The sequence below is a fragment of the Phoenix dactylifera genome, chromosome 3 (assembly GCF_009389715.1).
Source record: "Phoenix dactylifera cultivar Barhee BC4 chromosome 3, palm_55x_up_171113_PBpolish2nd_filt_p, whole genome shotgun sequence".
NCBI classification, from domain to species: Eukaryota; Viridiplantae; Streptophyta; class Magnoliopsida; order Arecales; family Arecaceae; genus Phoenix; species Phoenix dactylifera.
The window spans coordinates 8171793-8190512 of NC_052394.1; the positions used below are offsets into that span (position 1 = coordinate 8171793).

Sequence of the window (18720 nt, forward strand, 5' to 3'; positions counted from 1 at the left end):
TGACAACAGACAAATTGTAACTAAACAAGAGGAGATATCCAAATTTCTACAAAAAAAAGGACTTCAAATCAGGTACTATTATTGATTTTTTTATGTGTTTTGATGTGGTTGAATTTCAAACTTAATATGGCCGCTCATTTTTTGTATTCACGGATTTTTGAGAAAATAGAGCACTATATATATATATAGTGACTGCAAGCCATGCACGATCCTCAGATTTCTCAATTACAGTACACTATTGTATTTCTAAAAAAGCACTATTTTATTTCCAACCCTTTTGTTTCTCCATAAAAGCATTATTTTAATTGCAAAGACATGATAATTTCCTATATCACAAACACAAAGGCACGCTTGCAATAGTGCACATAGGTATCAGGCAACATGGTCTGCTCCCCTAAAAGCAATATCTAATTACTTCAGCTATATATATCATTCAAATGGGTATGTAAGGAGTAGCAATTAACCACAGAGGCTTCAAGCCCACAGCTGCGCCAAAGGACTCTGTCATGTCCAAATCCCTAGAGCCCATCCCATTGGGGAACTTCCAATCAAAATAGTAGAGGAGGTGGAATAGGGCCATCTCTACTTGGGCTTTACCAAAGGTGATCCCCAAGGCATACCCTCTTTATTAGCATAATTACATATCAATCTATATTATTTTTCTTATATAGAGTCTGCACACGAATATATATAACCCTTAAGATGTATTGAATGTGATGAAAAAGAGATATAAAATCCTTTTTCTCTTTTTTTTTTTCTTTCTTTTTCTACAAATATTTCAACATGGTATTAGAGCCTCCGATCACCTAATCTGTCGCCACCATCTCTTCCGTCATTGATGTAGCCGTCGTTGCCGTGTCTAGAATCTTTGAAGACCCTCATTGTCGATCTATCTGTCACGCCCCAAATCCGGATCATGACACGGCCGTGCTATTGCAATCTTATGCACACAATAACACGAAGCCACTTAAAATTTCATAATGAAAATAAATAGTTTCATTTACTAATGTCATAACATTGTTCATGAAGTTGGAACAGTATAGAACTTCTAAAATTTAATTATTATATAATATTTTCAGTTACCCCAACCCTGAATAACACCAAGCTTCCTGCTCCTAGTAATCTTATTCCTCTGTAGAAAAAGAAGATAAAAAGATATGAGCTACACAGCTCAGTAAGTAACCAAGTACTATCTTATTGGATCAAGCATAATTATGCCAATGCAGTGTTTAAGAAGCTAACGGTTATGGCAAAATAAAGCATTTTATAGATGATATACACAAATCAGGTCATAAAGCAATAAAAGTTCATAAATATGAATATGCATCATATAAAATTCTTGCCATTATTCATGTTTTGAAATCCGTACTTATCATAATTCATGCTTTGAAATCCGTACTTGTCATAATTCATGCTTTGAAATCCGTACTTGTCATAATTCATGCTTTGAAAGCCGTACTTATCATAATTCATGCTTTAAAATCCGTACTTATCATCATTCATGCTTTGAAATTCGTGCTCTCAGATAATAGTGCAGCTATGGTCACTATTATTACCCGTGACAGGGCCATAATCTTTACCAACTATTATTTCCCATTGGCAGGGTCTAAGCCAAGCAATTATAACCCACTGGCGAGGGCCGTATGCCGAGCTACTATAACCCGCTGGCGAGGGCCATAATCTTTACCAACAATTATTTCCCGTTGGCAGGGTCTACACCAAGCTACTATAACCCGCTGGCGAGGGCCGTATGCTGAGCTATTATAACCCGCTAGCGAGGGCCGTCTGCCGAGCTATTATAACCCGCTGGCGAGGGCCGTACATAGCAATCTGAGAGTTCATAAATCATTATTCTTTTTCTTTCATAAATCATAAGCATCATAAATAGGTTGGAAAATGATAAATGACATCATATAATTTAAAATGCATAAACATGCCTCAAATATCATTTTTTTATGCAGTCTAACATAATCATAATTTCATAACTCATACAATATTAAATATTCATGAAGGATGCTCTTTAATCAAACTCATGAATCATATGCAATCATATACTTGATCCTAATTTTGAGAAAATATAGCATATCAAATACAATTTCATAATTTCATACTTACAATTAAACAGTAAATTGGAAATCAATAAGATGGTGCCAGGGTTACTTACAGCAATTTGCTTTCCAATTTCTTACGTCCGGGTGACAAATCCTTGATCACCTAAATTAATCACATAAGGGTCACATTAATTCCTATTTATTTCATAATTTTCTAATTTATCATAACATGAATTTACTTGCTTGGATCTCAAGTCTAATTTACCTAATTTGGAGCCCTGGGGCTCGATTTAGAACCAAATTGGGTTCACGTATGTCAATTGGGCTTTTAATTAAAGGATTAGGCTTGAGTCAGGATCAACCCGAGGCCAATTTGGTCTCAAATTAGTTGAATTGGGCTTGAATTGGGCCTGATTCATATTCAATTGGGTCTGCTGGAACTAACCCAGCTTAATTGGGTTCGAACTCAAATCAATTTGGGCTTAACTAGTTTCAGATCTGAACCCAGATCCAACCCATTAAGCCAGATCCATTAGGATCTTTTCTTTTCTTTTTTTTTTCTTTTTCTTTTTCTTTTTCTTCCTTTTTTTTCTTTTTTTTTTTGCTTTTCTCCCCTGTTTCTTTTCTTTTCTTCTCCTTTTTCCTTCCCGAAACTTCTTCTCCTTCTCTCTTCTTTCTTTTTCTTCTCCTCCTCTTCTCTTCTCCCTTATTCTTCTTCTCTTCCTTTCATCTCCTTCCCGAAGCTTTCCCTTCCCCATCTTCTCCCGCAATCAAGGGAGGGCGATGGAGTTCTCGGGAGGGGCCAACCCCAAGGCCGGCGGCACCGCAGTCAAGGATCCACCGCTAAGTGGCCTTTCCCTCCTCCTCCTTCTTCTTCCCTTCTTTTCTTCCTTTTGTTCTTCTCTTCTCCTTTTTTTTTTTTTTTCTCTTCTCCCTTCCCTTCTTCTCCCACGGTTAGAGCAAGGAACAACCCCTTACCGGGGCTCGGGAGAGACGAGCAACGGCCGACGACGCTCGGCGGCCGGCCTGCGGCGCCCACGGTCACGCCCGCGGCCATGCCTGCAGTCATGCCCGTGGCTGTGCCCAGGGCCGCTTCGGCGGTCCGTGGCCGCGTCGGCGTCCCGCATCCCATGGCCCGCGGCCGAGCCGGGCGGTGCCTGTGGCCGAGGGTTGGACGCCGACGACCACAGGTACGTCTCTCCTCTCTCTATATATGATTCTTCTTTTCTTTAGTCTTGTTAACATGAGGTAAAAATAAAACAGGGGTTAGAGTTACCTCGCTCCGGAGAGAAGCTGCGGCTACTTTCTCCGACGGCACTGGTTGGGGGTTCGAGAAAGCCTATCTCCGGGAGAAACAAGAAGAAAGAAGCTCTCTGAGGGAGGAGATGAGATCTGGAGTCCCCTTTTCTTCTCTCTGATGTTTTATAAGGCGATGCACCACGGTCGTGGCCTGCTCACCACCGCGATGCTCGCGGCGGTTGAGCGGAATCCACGGCCACTCAAGAGGCTGTGGAGTTGCTGCGATGTCTCCGCCCTCGTAACGCACGCTGGAGTCGACTGGGCCTGCCGGCTTCAGCCCTTTTTGGGGCCTATTCTTACATTCTCCCCTCCTTAAAAAAAAATTTCGTCCTCGAAATTTAACGTTTCTTAATTTTTAAACAAACAAAAATACTTAGTCTTTTATTTAACATTCTTCCATATTTCTGCTGCGCACTCTGATCTAGTCAACTCTTTAGAGGCTCAAACCTCAATATCAATTTGTATTAGCCCTAATTTCGTAGCATCTATAAGATTAACTTTCTTAAGATAGATGTTTACATTTAAAGACTGATTTGATCCTTCGTATATGCATTCTAAAGAGGTAGAAACTTAATGGTTACATAGGAGTAGAGAAATCAATTAAGCATAATCATGTATAGAGTTGTTTTAGAATGATTACCTGTCACTACTTGATCACTTGCACTAGCATTCTGCTGAATCAATGTAAAAGCCGAGCACCATATTCAACAGGTTCCGAGTCATTCTTCTTTTTATTTGGGCAGTCCCGTGCCAAATGTCCATGCTGACCACAAGTGAAGCAAACTCCCATCTTCTTAAGACAAGGCCCCCCATGAGGCTTGCCGCAGTAGGTACAGGCCTCAAATCTCTTCTTCTTATTTGCATTACCCTCAGTGTCCCCTAGCCTGATATTATGACTTTCAATCATTCTGGATATCTTTGGATCATCTTTTTCCTTCTCTGACCTCTTCAGATCTGTTTCTACCTTCAGTGCTCTCTCCAGGGCCTCTCCATAGCTGGTAAAAATCAAAACTGACAACCGGGATCGAATTTCGTCCCTCAGGCCCTGCTCAAATCTATTAGCCTTGCTTCTCTCAACCTCTATCATTTGAGGACAGAACCGACCCAGTTCAGTAAATTTATTGGCATATTCTAGCACAGTCATATTATCTGTCTGCCTTAGAGATAAAAATTCATTTTCTTTAGATATTCTAATTGACTCAGGGAAATACTGGTCATAAAACATCTTCTTGAATTCCTCCCATGTTGGTAGATCATCCTCACCCTCGAGTGCAGCTTCAATGGCCGTCCACCAGAACTCTGCATTCCCCTTCAGCATAGGGATAGCCAATCTGACCTTCACTTCTTCGGGATATTGTAAGGCTTTGAACATCTTCTCTACCTCCCGAATCCAGGTCTCAGCAACCAGAGGGTCAGCTCCACCATCAAACATAGGTGGGTTGAGCCTACGGAATCGCTCATAGTAGGACTCAATGGACTGTGCAGGTCGAACAGTGGCCTGCACCTGCATCTGCATCTGCTGCTGCACCTGCTGCTGCATTTGCATCTGCTGTTGCATCTGCTGCTGCATCTGTTGCTGCATTTGCTGCTGCATCTGAAGGAGCTGAGTCATCACCTGACTTGCTCCGGCAAAATCGGCCTGGGTGGCAGCTGGGTTAGGAGTTTGCTCGGCTGGCTGCCTGGCAACTCCTCTCCCTCTTGCTCCTCTCCTCCGAGCTGCAATATTTGCCAAGACTTCATTCTCTCTGTTCCTCATTTTCACCTATCAAAAATATTAGCATAATTTAATTAACTAATTTTCTTTATTTTGAATATGCCGAATTTAATTGAACGAGACTTAACTACCCAATTCCCTTGCTAAAACTACTTTTTTTTTTTTACTCTTTTTTTTAAACCTATTGCTTTCTGATGGATCTGCAAATTCTATGTTTCTCCATAGATCCTCTATTTTCTAATCAATCAACATTCGAAGATCTCATATTTCTTAGTAGATCTGCATATCCTCTATTTCTGGTAGATTAATATCCGAAGATTCTTTATTTGCTAAGGATTCATGGCCTCTCTCTGCCGCTTTTCTCCTCAATTTCAGATCTTTGGTCGTCTCTCTTCATCGTCGCTCAGCCCCTTTCCCTCTATCTTCAATTTTTTGTTGCCTTTGACTCCTTCACCATTCAGTTCGAGATCTATTGCTCCTCTTCCATGGTGCCTCCATGTACGAGGATCTTCGACCTTCGTTTGTCTTTTCTCTGAGCTCTATCCTTGCTACAACTGTCATTTTTTATATGTCTTCTTACAACCACATCATCAGCCAAGTCAATCAACCACATCGGCAAATACGTCAGTTTGTCATATCAGTCAGACACATTGACAGAAACCAGTTTGCTATATTAGTTAGTCATGTCAATGGACGCATTAATCTACTGCATCGGTTAGTTACATCAGCATTACCGAACACATCAGTTTGCTGTATTAGATTCCTAATTTGTCGCATCAGTTTCTAAACTGCTATATCAGCTTCTCTTCTGTCATATCAAATTCTATATTGTCACATCAGCTGGATGCATTAATGTCATATCGGCATTTGAGTTGCTATGAGAACTCCTAATCTGGTACATCAGTTTCTGAGCTGCTATAACAGCTAGTGTTCTGCCACATTAGGCTTTGTGCTACCATGTCAGCTCTTGTTCTACACCACATCGACCTCTGAGTTGCTATGTCAGCTCCTAGTTCAAATCAGCTTCTAAGCTGCTACTTCAACTCTTGATCTAGTACATTAGTTTCTGGGTACATTCGTGATCTAGTTTCCAAACCCAAGTTGGCACCTACAATACTATCTTGAGTTTGAGGAGAAGTATTAGTATAATTTTAGGGATCACGTAATAACCTACATCAGCCATAATATTTTTTTAATTAGCATGATTCTGTATCAATTATATTTTTTTTCTTAGTGTGTCTTTGCTAGAGTGATTTTAGGGATTACAAAACAACATGTATCACCGATAATATTTTTCTTTGTTAGCATGATCGTATATCAGTCAATATTATATTTTTTTTAATATGGAGTCTACATATGAGTATATGATATAATGAAACAGAGATATAATTTTTTCTCTTTTTTTGCTCTAAATATTTTAACCAAAAATGATAAGTACTTGGAGAAATATGTATTGCCGCGCCTTTTATTTATTTATTTATTTTTATAGAACAAGCTAGATGCATAGTTTGGCATACTGACCATGATTACGGCCTTGATGCAGTGTGAGGGGGAATTCAAGTCCAGCACCAGTTTCTTTTAGCCTAAAGAGAACGTCGACAAGATCTTCCCCTCTTGCTGCCTCCGGTTGATGCTATTTTTGGTTGTTCTCTTTGCTTCATGCTCCTTGATGATCTCCCCGAGGATCTCATCCATCTCGCGGTGAGATTTGTCTAACCTTGAAGGACCTCCCCTGAGAGTGTCAATAAAGCTCAACGAGGGGAATGGATCATGAGTCACGTTAAATCCGATGAAGAATTCAAGCGCTTTCTTGCTAAGATGAATCTCGGCCTATGCTTGCACTTTGTACCAAATGCCGCCCTCGAGGTCACAGTATTAGATGTCAGGAGAAACATCTCGCTGAGATAAACTGGCGAATTGTGGAGATATATCCCACTAGGTTGGACATCTCTTGCCGAAGTGCATGTGCTGAAGGACTTGTCACGCTTTGCACTCAGTAGGTCGAGAACGCATCTCTTCTGCAGCTCCCGCCAGTAGCTACCGTAGGGTGCGAAGACAATGCCAGTGCCATCATAGAACACCTTGGAAACTAGTTGTTGTCCCGCGAGGCGAAGAGGAGATCGTGGGTCTTCATTATCTCTCTTGCCATCTCCGGGGAGGAGACGATAATTTGGTCAACTTGTCCGAGCCTTGGGTTCATGAGAGGGCCATGCCGCTGCGACAAGCTCTCGGAGGGCACGGTGAGGGAGAACTCCAAGCAAGTGGTGGAGGATGACCGATGATACAAAGCTTCCATGGGCTTGGAGGCAACTTTCGTGTTGTTGTGGATTTGGTTAACTTATATTACTATGACTACAAAGAGGAGGAAGGAGGAAATGAAGGGCAAGGAAACTAGAGTTCCATTGTGTCAAACTCAGCAAACTAGGCCTGGTCCGCTTGACCGGCCCAACCATTTTTCACCTAAATCCAAAAAAAAAACAAAAAAGAATTCTAGCACGTGTGGCAGTCGAACTCTATTAAGAGCTCCTCCCCGTCCTCCCTTCCACCCCCGCTGGAGAACTAGCTCCAATCGGAGTTTAATCGCCGGATACTTCTTTGATCCCTTCCGCCATATGCTATCGACATTGTTGCCATGCCTGAACGCCGTCGAAAGTCAGATAAGAACCTGACAATCTTTGGATAACTCTTCTCTCCCTCCTCTGTAACTTTTAGAAGCTCGGTTCTAGCCAAAGATCACCAAATTTTTGACGAAAAAGGGTGATGCCCTATTTCCTCTATTTTTGGAACCCAACCCCTTGTTCTTCTGATTTCGGCAGGTTCCGCCATCGATTCTTGTTGCCGAGGCCTCCCTCCATTTCTCCATACCGGCATGTAGCCTTGGTCAGAGTTCCGATCGCCAGAACGTCTTGATTCCATGAGATAAGACAGTGAAACCCTTATTTTAGGAGAATTTTTCCTCGTCGTCGGCCGCTAGTTGCCTTCGACGGCCATCTACAGCGGGCGGCCGTAGGTTCCTAACCCCGAGCACCACCTACAACCACCCTCTTCGTTCATGTTCCTTGGTTAGAGATAGAAGATTGCTTTCTCTCGCTTTCCTCTCTCTTCACCATCCTTTCTCTCTCTTATTTCTCTCTCCTAGACTCTCTTTCTCTACTCTTTTTCTAAAGATGTTGGATCTAGCATGGCACCTCTCTTCATGATTCTGGATCAATCTTGGTGAAGGGACCTGATCTATGTTCGGCAGATGGCATGCCAGCCCCCACCAGGCCCTTTTCGGACATTGTTAGAATTGGTCCCTCCTGATCTCTATTGAAACTCCTGTATTTTAATGCGAGCATGATCAGATGAATTTCACTTTGATCGGACCGACCAAGGTGTCGGGCACTTCTATTAGGTCAGCCCTATGAGGGTATTAGAATTAGAATTTCTATTTTTAGAATAATCATGATTCTGATGGAAATATAATTTTTAAATACTAGAATCTCAAAAAAAATTTAAAATTGATTGGACTGATACTTTATATTCGCTCGCAAAGTAAGTAATGTTTCACTTTTTCTAAATTTACCGAAAATTATAAAATTATTATATTCATGAATTTTGAGTGGTATTATTCATGATGCATAAATTTGATGCATAGTATGCTATTATTGAATATGTTATTTTGGAATATTATGATGATATATGATCATATTATAGAGATGATTGCTTGATTTTGACACCGCACAATTTTAGAACTCTAAGACCCTAAAACTATTTGAATTTCGACCTGGTAATATTGAGGACGCTGCCAATAAAGAGTAATACATTAACACATTATTCGTCCTGAAGGTTATGTCACAAGATGATGCGCAGCATACCACAAGCAGATACACGATTCTGAAAAACTTTGCTACAAGAAGATGCTCAGCTCACTGTAAGAAGATGCATGGTGTTATGACCTTGCCACAAGAAAGATGTGGTCATAGTTCATGATTGATAAGATAAATTGAATAATAGAACGAATTAGAATCCATGAGCAAAAAAAATAGATTTTTAAAAAAGATTTGATTCACATGATAGTACATATATGTTTAATTTCTATAAATTATTATCTATTTAATTGTCTGATTTATTTAGCTAAAGTGATATTGACGGTAGCTACTAAAGCGTAAACTGCTCGTTTTTCCTTCCCCGCGAGTATAGCATGATGAGCCCAAGTTACGGCAGCTCCAGATGAAGGGAGAATAGGGGGGTGCTTTCTGAAGGTGGAGGGTTAAAAACGCCTGACTAACTAGGTTGTTTAGCTCATTATACGACTTCTTATTTTTTTGACATTTTCAGAGAACTAGCCCGACGGAGGTTTCAATATAGAAAAGCGACTAGCAGAACTTTGGCACTTTATCTTAGATTAGAATTTATTTAAATTGATGGACTACGTAAGAATATTGTTAGAATTGTGAGACACTTAAATTTTGAGTTAGTTATTGAAATAAAATTGAATATTATCATTTAAGGTTTTACCACTGTATGTTTATAATATCGTGATAAGATATCTTGCATGCTTGTGGAGAGAGTTTTCTATAAATATGCGGTAGTTGACACAACCTCCAGTTCATGATCTTAAGTCGGGGCATGACACATGGCTAGCACTATGATGCTGTAAGTGCAATGAGGACATGTCTCTATAAATAAGCAAACCTATGTTAATTTATAGGGGTTATACGCGCGGTTCTAGCATTGAATAAAGCTTTAAGTGCAATGTGGACACATCTTCAATGCTTAACCTTCCCCCACCTTCCGCCAAAGATCAGATTCATTCCAAGAAGAGATATTGATAAAGTTTTGAATTTGTAGAGGCTAAGAGATCAATGCATTGAATGTAATACGTGGACCCGTGGGGTGTCTATAAGTAGAGAAAGTATTCCTCGTGGAGTATCTTGCACACTTATCCTTCTGTCAAGCATGCCACTTTATTTCCCAAGTCATTTACCATGTGAAATTATGGGATAATTTGATGATTGTTCAAAATGAGTGATTTATCTGAAAAAATAATTATAGGAGGAAATTAATTTTACCACATTTAATTGGTGGTAAAATTACTCTAAAAATTGACACCAGAAAAAAATACTATATTTAGTTAAAGGTAATCTTATATAAGAATTATCGCCAAATTTTCAATAATATCTTTGAATAAACAATTCAAGTAATGATTTTTTTGGGTCCATTTGTTGGTCATTAATGATCCACTTATATGAAGGCAATTAATATGGACTATTTTGAATATTGAAATATATTAACATGAGTTAATAAATATTTTTTAAATTAACTATACAAATATTTAAAAATATATTTATTATTGTAAATAAATTTAAGTATTTTCAAGTTTTTATTAAGTAAATAAATTAAATACAACCACATAATTAATTTATTAATTTGGAAAAAAAATAAATCGTTAGATCGAAAATTAGAAATATGAAAAAAATACCATCTTTCTAGTAGTATTTATTTTACCTTCTCTTTTGGTAAAATAAGCATGAGATGCACAGTTTATTTTACAATCTTTCTCATCACCTTTTCATACCAAACATGATAATCTGACAATAGATTTTTTTTTCTCATACCAGATGAACCCCAACCAAATGAGCCCTCATGGTCACATGTAATCGTAAAGTCTAAACCAATTACCTATTTCTCCGAATAATATCTCACCAAATCAGTTGACCTGGTAATTTAAATCCAAGCTGCATTCCTAGTTTCGCATCTTCTCTTTGTTACTCTATCATTATCTCAATGAACTTTGGATGTCGATGTTCTACAAAGAAATATCTAAGCAAGCTTGTGGTGGAAAAGAAACTATAGGGAGAAATGAAATCAGATCACTTGAAATTGTCCCATGAAATGAGGTGGCATCATGCTGGTCATATATTACCCTTGACTATTGCCATATAGCTCATAACCTGATAGAAATGTAATCACATGGCTGCCCTGAAGACTATTCAACACAGAATTTTTCCTTGGCTCTAAGTGGATGGCACCCATCTGTATGCATGCACAATTTAGGTAGGGTTGCTTCCCCAGGGAGAGAATTTGAAGAAGCATGAGTGCTTCTCTCCCTCTCATTGGCCCAGCCTTTCACTTCACTTCCTTTCTCTCAATCATCTTCAATCCAGAGCAAACTCCTGCTAAAGCTAAGCAGGTTAAGTCAAGATTTGGAAGCATATGCAGTTTGGTAGCTACCCTCTCACTGGATCCAATTTATTATATAAGCACACAGGACCTTTCTCCAAAGCTTTCCATATAAACTTCTTTGATGCCTGTGAACTAATATGTATTTCTTTTCTCCAAGGAAAGAGAGTATTGTTGGAGATATCATGCACACCCAAGACTATTCTAATTATCACGTACAATCACATTTTTTTCTACAAAAAGTTGGCCGCAACCTCAACAAAGCTGGATGAAAAATTCATTGCCCATAAGTTCCCACTTACAAAGAATAATTGAAAGTTCTTTGTGTCTTCCTTGGATGCAAAAAATTAGTGCAAGTTTCACATGCAAGAAGGAAGCCCGTACGGGCAGCCGTTGCCAATTTGATCGAGCTGAAGCCACTTCATGTAATTCCCAACTATCCTCCAACTGTTTGTTTTATATCATAATTGAAATATGAAACTATAATTAAAAATATGTTAGAAAATAAAATAAACATCAAGAAACACTATAGATAACACTCACTACAGGAAATGTGGAAAAAGCCGACCCTTTTTTGCCGACGCTATTCACTAGCATCGGGAAAAAATACCCCAAGCGCCACATATCCTCACGCTTCAAAGAAGCGTCGGTAGCTTCCTCCTCTCCCGATCGATCCCTAGCCTGGAATCCTTTTCCGCCTCTCCGCCTCCCTGAGTACCCACCCGATCGAGCCCTAGCATTTCCGCCTCTCCGCCTCCCGATTCTCCCTCAAGCCTCCTCCCTCCTCTCCGGTTCATAGATCGAGCGTTGCCTCACCTCCGCTCATATAACTGGTGGTTCATAGCTCGAGGCTTGAGCCCTAGACTTTCTCCCTCACCCCCTGAATCCTGATCATATAACGTCGGATAACTCCGTGACGATAACCCTAACCGATCCCACCCTGCTCCCTCTCCCCCTGCTATAAAAGGACCGTAAGCACACTATACAAAGTGATATATCTTCTCCGTCGCTTGCTCTCATCTCATCATCTTTCTCGATCTCCGCGGATGGCTGCGAACTCCATCCTCGCCAACGGCGGCAAGGGGCCGTCGCCCGGCCGCCTCGCGGCGGTGTACAGCGAGGTGCAGACTAGCCGCCTCAACCACTCCCTCCCCCTCCCCTCCGTCGTTAGGGGACCCTTCAAGATCGTGGACGGCCCTCTGAGCTCCGCCGCCGGGAACCCCGGTATCTGTCTCCCCTGTTTTCTCTCTCCCCCTTATGACTTGATTGAGATCTATATCGATCGATCTGAGGCCAATGATGGTCTGTGTTTTGATTGTCATGCTTGTGACGATATCGATTGCAGATGAGATCAAGAAGCTGTTTCCTAATCTTTTCGGCCAGCCCTCCGCCACGCTAGTTCCGACGGGTTCCGCTCCTTCGGAGATGGCTAGGAGTCTTAAGGTCGGAGTGGTGCTCTCTGGAGGCCAGGCTCCCGGTGGGCACAATGTCATCTCTGGGATCTTTGGTGAGCGCTTCGTTTCATTGTTTCTTTTGGATTTTTACCCCTTATTGATTGATTGATTTCTTTCTATATCCTTTTGTGGTCATGGATGATTTTTTTTTTGGTGTGCTTTTGGTTGATTGTGTGATGGATTAATTTCTTGGTTTCCTCATCTTTTTTGTCGTCATGGTAGATTACTTGCAGGATCGAGCCAAGGGGAGCACGCTGTACGGATTCAAGGGAGGTCCAGCAGGGATCATGAAATGCAAATACATGGAGCTCACTTCAGAGTACATCTATCCTTATAGAAATCAGGTATCTGGCTCGCCCTAATAGTTCTGGATTAACCAACCGCATCTTTCTATGCTACAGGGTTTATAGACCGTTTTCCCTCTTCTCTCTCTTGAATTTCACATTAATATACTATTCACACGTGCTTACCTTGATTAGACAATAATCTTATGGGAAAAAATATGTTTGAGGAATGATGATGCTGATTTTTCTAACCTAGTTTTGGATAGGAGTATTTGTGGTCTTTCTTTCTTGCTTGCTTTTTAATAGATGTTTAGCTTTTTTTTGTTACTGTTGTCCAGAATCTGTAAGTTTAAATAGAGAAAAAAACTGAAGAAAAAAAAAAGAGGATTAGTCTGTGCAAAGTAAAGCTTATGGTTTGTAAGGAATGCCATTGTGCCTAAATATTGTACCTAAGTATTATGATGCCAATAAAATACAATAGATTTGCTCCCTGTTGTTGGTTTGACACTGTGAGGCTCAGTTGCCTCCAATAAGCTTGGTGATGGTTCATAATGATTGGTGATGCACTTGCAAGCATTTCTATTTAATCCTCTTTTTCCAAGCATTTCTATTTAGCACTACCTTTAGATAAAACAAGTGATGCACTTGCAGTTGTGAATATCAAATTTGGATCCATTTGATAGTTTGGATTTTTTTTTTTTTAACAACTGGCTGTGAACCTAATGGCAAACTTTTACCTTTCTTATCATGATTGGGACTGTCCATGATTGTTTTAAGTTGGCATGACATGTGAGTATTGCTGTGAAAACCAAAGGGGCTAGATAATAAACATCGAAGAAGTGTGAATTATTGGGTGCTTTTATTGAAATGAAAAGTAACATACATTGGTTGGAGAGGAAGGGAAAATATTCACTTCTAGATTGCGAAAGTTATTGTTTGAACGTAAAATTCTTTGAGAAGGCAGCACGGAAACTAAACTATTAAAGTGTATATGGAAAGACATGATGTATTTGTAATCAAGGTAAAACTACGGAGTATCAGAAACAAATGTACTCTTGCATTATTCAACATAGTCCTCAGATAAAATTTGCTCATCTTAACATTCCATAACGGTAATTGTGGTGGTGCTCCATATTTGTTCATGCCTATTTGTGCTAGTGGTTCTGTTGATACAACACCATGTGCTATCATGCTATGAATGCTAATCAGCTGTTTGACTGTTGAGTTACAGTCTAGTTGGTGGCCTATGCATACAAATATTTAGCCAGGTAGCACCCAGTACGTTGATTCCTTGCACACTTGTTTCATGCAAGCATTTACTTAAACAGTAATGACCTTTATGTAGTTTATAATTGCATCTTTTTTTTTTTTTTTTTGGAAGTAAGTTATTTGACTTCAATTTTGTGGTTTTGATATGAAAATAGGGTGGATTTGATATGATCTGCAGTGGAAGGGACAAAATTGAAACTCCAGAACAGGTGCTTATTGTCTATATGTATCTACAAATACCTCTTGAATAAATGCAGTATCTATTGTGAGCCATTTTTACCCTGTTTATTGATTTTAAATTTTCATTCTTCTCATTTTTTAACTGACTGATGCTCTCTTATGTTCATATGCATCAGTTTAAGCAAGCTGAAGAGACAGCCTTGAAACTTGATTTGGATGGACTTGTTGTGATTGCTGATACTTCTACTCGTAGAGATGATGATGCCGTCGACCCTTGAGACCTCGTAGACTGTTTATTTAGGAATTTGCTATGTATGTTTTTAATATTTTTAAAGTACAATGTAATCAAATATGATAATATGATTAGCTTTTAATAAAAAATTTTGTTTGTGATGTGACTTTTGTGATGGGATAATATTGTGTGTTTGCTGTGCTGGAAAAATTTGTTTTATAAATTTGTATACAGGTTTCACATTTCTTTTTATGATTTTTTTTAAAAAAAAATCTCTATTGCCGACGCTTAAAAGCGTTGGCAATAACACTATCCCGGCACAGGCGCATAAGAAGATTTTAAGCCTTTACCGACGCTTTCAAGCGTCGGTAAAGGTAATCGGATATAAAGCCTTTGCCGACGCTTTAAAGCGTCGGTAAAGGTAAGGTAACGCCGACGCATAAAAGTGTCGGTAATCCCATGCACACCGACGCATAAATCCTTTGCCGACGCTTAAAATCGTCGGATATAAAGCCTTTGCCGACGCTTTAAAGCGTCGGTAAAGGTAAGGTAATGCCGACGCAGGCAAAAAGCGTCGGAACGAAAATTATCCACGCCCACCTGCCCGACAGTTTCGTGACGCTTTTGGACGCGTTGGATTAGAAAGTACTGACGCTTATAAGCGTCGGTAAAAGCTCTAGAAAGCGCCGGGAAATACTATTTCTTTTGTAGTGACTCCCGGTAAAGCAGAATTTATGATCTACTTCCAATATATAAGAAAGCGCTTCTTGATCGCCTTAATGTGCACACTGCTAAGACAATTCAAGGACGAATCAGAACTAGTCTAAGCTAAAACAATGGAAAAGAATAATACTAAACCAAAACTCTAAAGGTAGATGATAAATATATCAAGAATTCTTACAATCTTCTCATTTGTAATTGGCTATAGTACTGCTATCTTTTGATCCCCTATTTACAAGTGTCAAAAGCGTGTGATTCAATGAAATGTTGCTGCAAAGCCGTCCTTTTTTGCATCTTTAATGGGCATATCCTTTAAAAATAGAAGTTTCAAGAAGATTTGATGCTTCTTTTGGTATGATAGCTATCCTTAAAACAATGAAACTATAACTCTTCTCTCTCTAGGTCTTTCTAAAGAGAAGCTCCGAAGATTTTTTTTTATCTCAACTCTCCCTCTTAGAAATTGTAGCCCCCTCTCCTATTGTTCACACATTGGTGGCTGGTCAAACCTTGGCCAACTACTGGCCATCCTCCCCCCTCCCCTCTTCTACTCCCTTCTTTCTTTTCCCTCTCTTCCTTTGTATCTTCCCTCCTTTCTTTTTTCTTTTTTTCCCCCTCATTTTTCTTCATTCCTTTTTGTTTGCTGGCAACCTAATCTATTGGATGACAACCACAATTGGACATCCAATGGCCAAATTTGGCCAACTGCATTTTTTATTTCTCCTCTTTCTCCCTTTTCATTCCCTTCTTCCCCCTACTTTCTTCATGTCATCTTCCCACCTTTTTCCTTCTTTTCCCCCTTCTTCTCTTCCCCCTTTCTCTCCTTCTATCCTTTTCTTAGTAGATGGAGCCATTTACCTTTCTTTTAATCAATATTGAGATCAACATCGATGAGAGAGCCAGTGGCGCCATTTTTCAACTCCTTCTATAGCCCAAGCCCTCCATACCACCATAGACAACACAAAAAATTCCCAATAACTTTTTTTCTCCCTCTCAAAATTTGTCAAACCGAATTATGGAGCAGGATGGAACAAGAAATTCATGGTACATATAACAAATCTCTACCTTGGCTTGATAACATCACAAAATAGTAAAATGTCTCTCCACCTTCTTCGCATAAGATTCCAAAGGATAAATCTCAAGTGCTCCATATACCAATCAAATCTAAGCAATGCTTAAACATGGCCACTACTAGAGGCTTAGTCAATATAACATTATCCTCAGTACCATTAATAACAATATCATCTTATGTTACACATCAAGAACAAAATGGTACTTGATACCAATGTATTTCATCTTCTCGTAAAATATCTGATCTTTTGTCAAATAAATAGTACTTTAGCTATCATAAATAGATGATAGTCATTTTCTGACTCGAACTATGCGCACCGAAAAAACTTCTTAACTAAATAATTTCCTCAACTACCTTGGTCACTACTATATACCCTATATTGGTAGTACATAAAGCAATTGTAAATAAACAGAGCCAATTAAATAATATTTTATTTTTTTTTAAAAAAAAAAGGATCAAGTGTACATGATTAGAAAGTTGGCAGTTCCCCTATGATTCCTTCCTTATTCAACATCTCTATAAGAGCTCCAAGCCATTCAAAAGGTAGCAAACTAGCCATCAATAGCTTCCTCTTTGTCAAAAAAAAGTCCAAACCTTGAAGGTATACATAAATGGCTATAACTCCATGAAGCTTTGTATGAGCCTCAGGCCATCCATGCCAACCTGAAACCCAAAACATCCTAGCTTATAGGCTGGGCAAGTACTCCTCGCATGTGGGAGCACCATAGGGACTCTTGATGGAAATCCGACTATCGATGACTCCTGGTGGAAGTCAGGGTCCAAGGGTTGAATTAGTCTAGGAGAACCTATGTTTTTCTCTTTTTGAAGTCCTTCCATCCCCCTCAAGGCACCACATCACCGACTAGAAACTTTTCTATCTCTCTTTCTTTTATTCTTCTCTTAGAGATTCCCTCACCATGCCAAGGCTTCAATCTCCCCAAAGTGGAGGTACTAGCCCTCCACCCTCCAGATTTCCCTCTTGCTGGCGTACATTGCATAGGACTATTGTTACTAGCTTGCTTATTGTCGAAAATTGTTGGATTGCATCGATCAAAGCCTCCCATATCCTACAATCATCCTCCTCTGCACCATTTTTCCAAGCCTCATCTCCTATTTTGAAGCCAAATTGCCCTGCTTCCTCCCTCTCCATCTGTCCTTCCTCGGTGCCCAATAGCCGACGTCAAACCCTACCCACCGACGAACAAGATAAGGCTCTAACTAAATTCAAGCCCTCTAAGATCCGTCATTTCACTCAATTCTTTTTCCTTTTGTTGTCTGCATGCCATCGTCCATAATTATCACCTATCACCAGTGCTTCGGCTGTTATTCACCACCGTCATCACCAACCCACTATCCTTCCTTCTCCTCTTCCTCTGTTCTAACAAGACCTTCCCTCTTCGTTCTCTCTCGCTTTCTTTTCTCTCTATGTTCTAGGTGGACCCAGCATATGGTCCCTTCCTCCCTCTTTCTCTTGGTGTGTTCCCCAGTCGACTCCAACAAAGGCTCCCAAACCAATTTGCCAATTTTGTTTCATAGCCAATTTGGAACACAAATTAAGATTAAACTAAAAGAGTTAGAAAAAGATGGGATCTTTATCAAAATATCTTCTTCATGAAAATATCTTATGAGCAATGAATCCAGTATAGTTGTTGTGGAGCATGGCAAGAGCCAACTTTGTGGCCTAGCAATGCTTCCCGAATGTGAGCGAATTTTTTGGACCATAGAACAAATCTCAAGAGTGATGCCCATTTGATTCTTGATCCCTTTTTCTTAGTAGATGTGAGACTAGCTTATATGGCAATAAGTCATATTGACAAAAATGATATATAGTAACATGATGAGGAAAGCTTATACTTGAGTGGGTGTTGGACTTTCAAAAATTAAAAGAGAGGACTGATACACTCGACTTGGAGGATAAAAAGGCCGAAAGAGGGTGGGGGTGGTGATGGAGGTGAAGCAAGATGGCATGGGAGTCAACAGAGCAACGACAAATTGAAAGGAGGCTACTGAGGAGACCAAAGCAAGGGGGGTATATAGGAGACAGGGAGAGGCAGGGAAGGCCGGCATTGGCAAGCAGGTTGGAGGTTTCCTGCTTTCCATTCTCCCTCTATGCTTTAGATGTCAAGGACATTTCAAAATAATTCATAGATTTAAGATTCATGTGAAGCCTATTTAATGCAGGAGAAGTATCACATTAGATTATTTGCATAATTTAAAGGCTGTAACTAAAAATTTTTAAAGTATGGGAGGAACGTATGAAAGATGACAAATGTTAAGGGGTTA

The 18720-nt window shown here is 39.8% G+C and overlaps 2 protein-coding genes and 1 long non-coding RNA gene across 3 annotated transcripts; 1 reads left to right on the forward strand and 2 right to left on the reverse strand.

The window, feature by feature from the left end:
• Nucleotides 1-967: 967 nt before the first annotated feature.
• LOC120110199 lies at nucleotides 968-3799 on the reverse strand. Its single transcript, XR_005510969.1, has 3 exons — nucleotides 3328-3799; nucleotides 2165-2214; nucleotides 968-1132 (listed from the first exon to the last, which is right to left on the reverse strand). It is a non-coding gene; the product is annotated as an uncharacterized LOC120110199 (long non-coding RNA).
• Nucleotides 3800-4029: 230 nt separating this feature from the next.
• Nucleotides 4030-5106, reverse strand: LOC120110060. Its single transcript, XM_039124006.1, has one exon. It carries the CDS (start codon nucleotides 5104-5106, stop codon nucleotides 4030-4032), a length of 1077 nt encoding a protein of 358 aa, XP_038979934.1.
• Nucleotides 5107-12103: 6997 nt separating this feature from the next.
• On the forward strand, nucleotides 12104-14765 carry LOC103721854 (pyrophosphate--fructose 6-phosphate 1-phosphotransferase subunit beta-like). Its single transcript, XM_026810318.2, has 5 exons — nucleotides 12104-12453; nucleotides 12575-12736; nucleotides 12906-13027; nucleotides 14392-14445; nucleotides 14593-14765. Exons 1-5 carry the CDS (start codon nucleotides 12276-12278, stop codon nucleotides 14692-14694), a joined length of 618 nt encoding a protein of 205 aa, XP_026666119.2. The 5' UTR covers nucleotides 12104-12275; the 3' UTR covers nucleotides 14695-14765.
• The last annotated feature ends 3955 nt before the right edge of the window (nucleotides 14766-18720 follow it).

Bases quoted from the DNA above. Each gene is read 5' to 3' on its own strand.
- LOC103721854 (XM_026810318.2), top strand. From the start codon at position 12,276: ATGGCTGCGAACTCCATCCTCGCCAACGGCGGCAAGGGGCCGTCGCCC. The intron at 12,737-12,905 runs GTGAGCGCTTCG...TCGTCATGGTAG, and splicing joins TGTCATCTCTGGGATCTTTG to ATTACTTGCAGGATCGAGCC. The intron at 13,028-14,391 runs GTATCTGGCTCG...ATATGAAAATAG, and splicing joins TCTATCCTTATAGAAATCAG to GGTGGATTTGATATGATCTG.
- LOC120110060 (XM_039124006.1), bottom strand. From the start codon at position 5,106: ATGAGGAACAGAGAGAATGAAGTCTTGGCAAATATTGCAGCTCGGAGG.